The 5278-nt window shown below is 44.5% G+C and overlaps 1 protein-coding gene across 1 annotated transcript in view; it reads left to right on the top strand.

The window, feature by feature from the left end:
• PITX2 (paired like homeodomain 2) overlaps positions 1-2871 on the top strand; it is a 4921-nt gene extending 2050 nt beyond the window's left edge. The window contains exon 3 of the mRNA XM_044680912.1: positions 2269-2871. Coding sequence (XP_044536847.1) covers positions 2269-2832 — 564 coding nt within the window. The 3' untranslated portion in view covers positions 2833-2871. The remainder of the gene's footprint in view (positions 1-2268) is intronic.
• Positions 2872-5278: the final 2407 nt, after the last annotated feature.

Below are 5278 nucleotides of genomic sequence, written 5' to 3'. Positions count from 1 at the left end.
TTTTTTTTTTTGTTTGTTTGTTTGTTTGTTTTTGTTGGTTTTTTTTTCCCCAGTCACTGAAGGCTCTCTCACTTTCCACTCCCCGTGTTTTGTGATTTCTGCTAACAGAGTTTAAATACCCGGTTAATAACCTGTTCGTTCTCTTTTTAAATCAGAGAAGAATCATCTTGCCATTTTTTTAGATTTTGATTTATTTAACTTTCCTTAAATAGGAGTGCCCCTTTGGAGTCTGATCCTAAAACCCTTTCAAAATGATAATTAATACAAATTACAGGTCTTACCTTAAATGTGTAGCAGGATCAGCCCTTTAAGGACTTTTGAAAAATGAATTCAAACATATTTCTCCAGCCGAGAAACTCCTTTTTAAACTGATCAGCAAAAAAAAAAAAAAAAAAAAAAGTCCAAAATGAATCTTAAAACACGTATATAGATGCGACGAGATCGGAAGGATTAAAAAATGTGTATATACAATATAGGCTCCGGAGAAATGAAGAAAAGACGAACCGTTGGCTAGTAATGGGAATTGAACTATTAAATAGTTATACAAAAGTAGAGAGGGGAACCTCCAACAACTCCAGAAACTCCAGCTGGGAAATAAGGCTAGATCTCTATGCGTGTGTTGTGCTTAAATATGCATGTATGTCTACGTTTCTCAGTAAAATAACCTAAATGAGGTTGAAAACTGTTTTAGTTTAACCGTGCAGAGCCGAGAACTTGAGTTATTGCTCCATTGTTTTGAGGAAGGTCAGTCTTTCATTAGCCCGCGTTTGCAAAGGGCCAACTGCCTAGCACGTACTTCTGCCTGGGCAAAGTTTAGGCAGCCTGGAGTTGGGAAAGACTACTGCGGTCGTGCGGTTTCAGTGAAATTCTAAAAACTTTTTATCCTTTGTTTCCTCAATCCCCACCACCCGGCCCTTCACTCACACACTGGGGCCCGAATTAGACTAGAGCCCCTGCTTGCCTTCTGCAACACCCTCTGCAAATACCTCCTGACTTCCCCAGGCCAGCTTTTCGCTGAGCCAAGAAGGAGCAGAGAGAGCTTTTTATAGTAGTCGGGTGCAAAGAGGAAAGAGAATGAAAAGAAAACTGAGAATGCAAGAAAGAAAGGAAGAAAAAGAGGATTAAGTGGCTAGCCCAATGGAGATCAGTAATGTAAAACATCACTGGTGTCAGGAATGAGTTCCCAGGGCCTAGGCCTCCCTCCAATCCACAAAACTGGCCGGCTGGGCCGGCTGGCGGCTGGCGGGTGGCTGGCGGACTGGCAAGCCAGATGTGGATTGGGAGCGGGGTTGTGACGGGGCCACGGGAGGGGGCCGCCGTCTGCGAGGGCCCCTTCGGTGCGAGAAGTCCCCACTTAGCTAGGCTGCGGAGGGTCTGGAGTTTGAATCCCAGAGCTAGGATAAGTGTGGCCTGTGCGAAGAGGGGGAGGGGTTGGAGAAAGAGCAGAAAAAAGGGAGAAGGCGGGGGTGGAGGAGTGTTGCGGAGGGACCCGCTCCGGGTTACTGAAGACCTGCACTCGAAGATCAGGGAATTTAACGAGCTGTCGGGGCAGCGGGTCTTGGCCTTTTATATGCTTGTTTTGCGGGGTGGCTTGGGGGAGGGTGGGGACCTGTATTGCTCAAATTGCTACTGAACCAGATTGCCCTCTTCTCTTTGGGTTAGGGAGTCCTCCGGCACTGGGTAGACAGTTGGGGTGAAGAGGAAGAGAACTGCTGATTGAAACCTATCCTTTCTGAGAGAGAGAGAGAGAGAGAGAGAGAGAGAGAGAGAGAGAGAGAGAGAGAGAGTTCTTAGTAGTTAAAGAAGATTGAGTTTTCAAAGTACAGGAGCAGGATGGGGTGGGCATAGAAAGACAACTACCCACGGATTTCTTTAGCGATTGTTTTAGTCAGAAGAGGGACTGAGTTAGGGACCAAGACATCAGTCTGCAGGAAGTTCAACTTGAATTGTCTCTAGCCTGGTCGACTTCCCAGCAAGGATCTGGGTTCTTCAGAACACCCTCCAACCATCCAGGCTGCTGGACTCGGAGAGCGTAGTGTATGTTTGCGTGTGTGCTTTGCAGAGGCGTGTGAGGCAGCCTAGGGGTAGGGGTGGAAGGCAGAAGGGTAGCCGACAAGTAAAAACAGCCAGGAGATAGGGGCAGGGGAAGAGAAACAGAGAAAACGGCCTGCTTTCGGTCTGCGGTGCTTTCTGGAGCCTCACTAATCTGCGCTCTTGTCTCTCTCCTTTCTGCCGCCTCCTTCGCACCCTCCCCCCGCCCCGCTTCAGGTTTGGTTCAAGAATCGCCGGGCCAAATGGAGAAAGAGGGAGCGGAATCAGCAGGCCGAGCTGTGCAAAAACGGCTTTGGGCCCCAGTTCAACGGCCTTATGCAGCCCTACGACGACATGTACCCGGGCTACTCCTACAACAATTGGGCTGCCAAGGGCCTCACTTCGGCTTCCCTTTCTACTAAGAGCTTCCCCTTCTTCAACTCGATGAACGTCAACCCCCTGTCCTCACAGAGCATGTTCTCCCCGCCTAACTCCATCTCGTCCATGAGCATGTCGTCCAGCATGGTGCCCTCGGCGGTGACTGGCGTCCCGGGCTCCAGCCTCAACAGCCTGAATAACTTGAACAACCTGAGCAGCCCCTCGCTGAACTCCGCGGTGCCGACGCCCGCCTGCCCCTATGCGCCGCCGACCCCTCCGTACGTTTACAGGGACACGTGTAACTCTAGCTTGGCCAGCCTGAGACTAAAAGCGAAGCAACACTCCAGCTTCGGGTACGCCAGCGTGCAGAACCCGGCGTCCAATCTGAGCGCCTGCCAGTACGCGGTGGACAGACCCGTGTGAACCCCGGAGCCACCAAAGCGCCAATCCAGAAAGCGAGCGAGCGGGCGGGCGGGTGGGCGGGCGGGGGGGGGCAACCGATTTTTAAATACTGAATGGGAAAATCCCTTCCTGGAAAGACTGAGAATTCTACTAGAAAGTAATGGGCACGAAAGAGACAGGGAGCGAAAGAGAGAGAGAAAGAGAGAGAAGGAAACCACTGAAATAAAGAGCGCTCTTTTGTTTTCAAAGGAATTTCCTCAGTTTCTGACATCTTTCACTAAAAGTATTTCCGACAGTAACAAGGACATATATATATAAATATATATGGACAAATGTTTGACTGGATATGACATTTTAATGTTACTATAAGCTTGTTATTTTTTAAGTTTAGCATTGTTAACATTAAAAATGACTGAAAGGATGTATATATATGGAAATGTCAAATTAATTTTATAAAAGCAGTTGTTAGTAATATCACAACAGTGTTTTTAAAGGTTAGGCTTTAAAATAAAGCATGTTATACAGAAGCGATTAGGATTTTCGCTTGCAAGCAAGGGAATGTATATACTAAATGAGACACTGTATGTTTCTAACATATTATTATTATAAAAAACATTGTGTGAATATCAGTTTTAGAATAGTACCTCTGGTGGATGCAATGATGTTTCTGAAAACTGCGATGTAAAACCTGCCCTGTGTATAACATTTCGTACTATATTATTGTTTTACTTTTCAGCAAACATGAAAAAAATGTGTTTTATTTCATGGGAGTAAAATATACCGCATACATATTTGTCTGGATTATTTTTCTCTTAATCTGAACATCGGCAAGTGCTTCAGAGAATGACTTTTAATTAAGTCTATCCCTTTGCCTGGTTCTACAGAGAGTGCAGTGTTTTCTTTTCTTGACAGGATACAAATAAATCTTGGTTATTTACCTGAGTTGGAAAAAAAATAAAATCCAAGTATCAGTCACACAGCGAACAAGTCAACAACCCAGTCTTTCTTTTGGATCCTCTCCATTCTGCTTTGGACTAAACCCACAGAATCCTATTACTTCTAATAGATAATGAAGGAAGTGAGGAAAGTGAGAGAGAGAAAGGAAAGAAGGAAGGAAGGAAGGAAGGAAGGAAGGAAGGAAGGAAGGAAGGAAGGAAGGAAGGAAGGAAGGAAGGAAGGAAGGAAAGAAGGGAGCAAGTATGATTTTGTATGAGTGTCATATTCAATTCTTAAGGGGAAAACGGTAATAAGGAAAATTTTATCTGAAAAGAGTATGTATACACCTATATACCATATATATGTAGCATATAGTATACGTATCTACTTCTTGACTCATATATGTGTGTGTGTGTATATATATATATGTATTTATATACATGTAATGTGAAACACAAATACAAAGAAACATCTTCTGTTCAAAATATTTAGTTCCCTGAGTTTATGTTTCAGGTTTAAGTAGAGAGATCCTTCATGTAATATTGCCTTGCGATTTCCAAATCCTTTGGAGACATTAAAAGAAACAAAGACCATTTCAAATAACCCCAGCCCTTTAGTTTCTCAAAGAACCAGGAGGTTGAGAGGTTAGGTTGAAGTTTCCTGAGTCTTGTAGAGCAATATGTCGTTGAGAGAAAGGTCACGATCCCTGTGTTTTGTTTTAAATAATATTGACCCATTAATTCTAAACCTGCTTGTTCGTGAAATTATACAGGATTATAGTTTGCAAGCTCCGGGACAATGAAGCAAATCAAGATGAATTACAGCCCTGGCCCTCCCATCTTCTGACATCTGAACAGAGGAATGAGGTCGGCCTGATGTTTCAAAGAATTTAAAAGGAACTCTTGCGCTTAAAAAAAAAAAATATGGGAAGCGTAATTTCGTAACAAATATTATTCATCCCGCAGAATTAGTCATTGGTCCAAGAAAGATTGGCTTGATTGGGGGGGAGGTATAGGAGTTCCATTGTATTTTTGTTTTATTATTCTTTTAGCCTTTTTCCCTCCAGAGAAGTAGTTAGAGGATCAGCACAATGGATGGTAAGTGAGGGAAACAAGCCCCAATCTTAGCTTGGTTTTCCGTATCGGGGAAAACCTGTGTTTTTGTACTTGGATTGCTTTTATCTGTTTAAAATTACCTATTGGCTCTTTGGATGGCTGAAACCGAGGCTTTGTTCTGCGTCGAATTTCACTGCCACTTAAAGAAAAAGGTCACAGATAAATGTCCCTGTTTAGAGATCAGTGCTCCATGCACTTTAACTTTTTTTTTTTTTTTCCCGAGGAACTGCTGCCAATCTGCAGACGAGATCACGCGGTGGCGGGGGCAGATAGGGGCCCTTTGGACAAGGGGTCACCTCCTTTCTTGTTGTTCTCTTGAGAGCAGTGGAGAGGAAAAGGGTCCACACGGGCGGACTTTGGCATCTGCCGCCGCTAACCTATCCATCTGGGCCTCCCTGAGAGACTGCTTCGCTATC

Source organism: Gracilinanus agilis, chromosome 6 (assembly GCF_016433145.1).
Source record: "Gracilinanus agilis isolate LMUSP501 chromosome 6, AgileGrace, whole genome shotgun sequence".
NCBI lineage: Eukaryota > Metazoa > Chordata > Mammalia > Didelphimorphia > Didelphidae > Gracilinanus > Gracilinanus agilis.
Note: the sequence above shows the minus strand (reverse complement) of the source record. Positions and strands in the feature narration are given on the sequence as shown.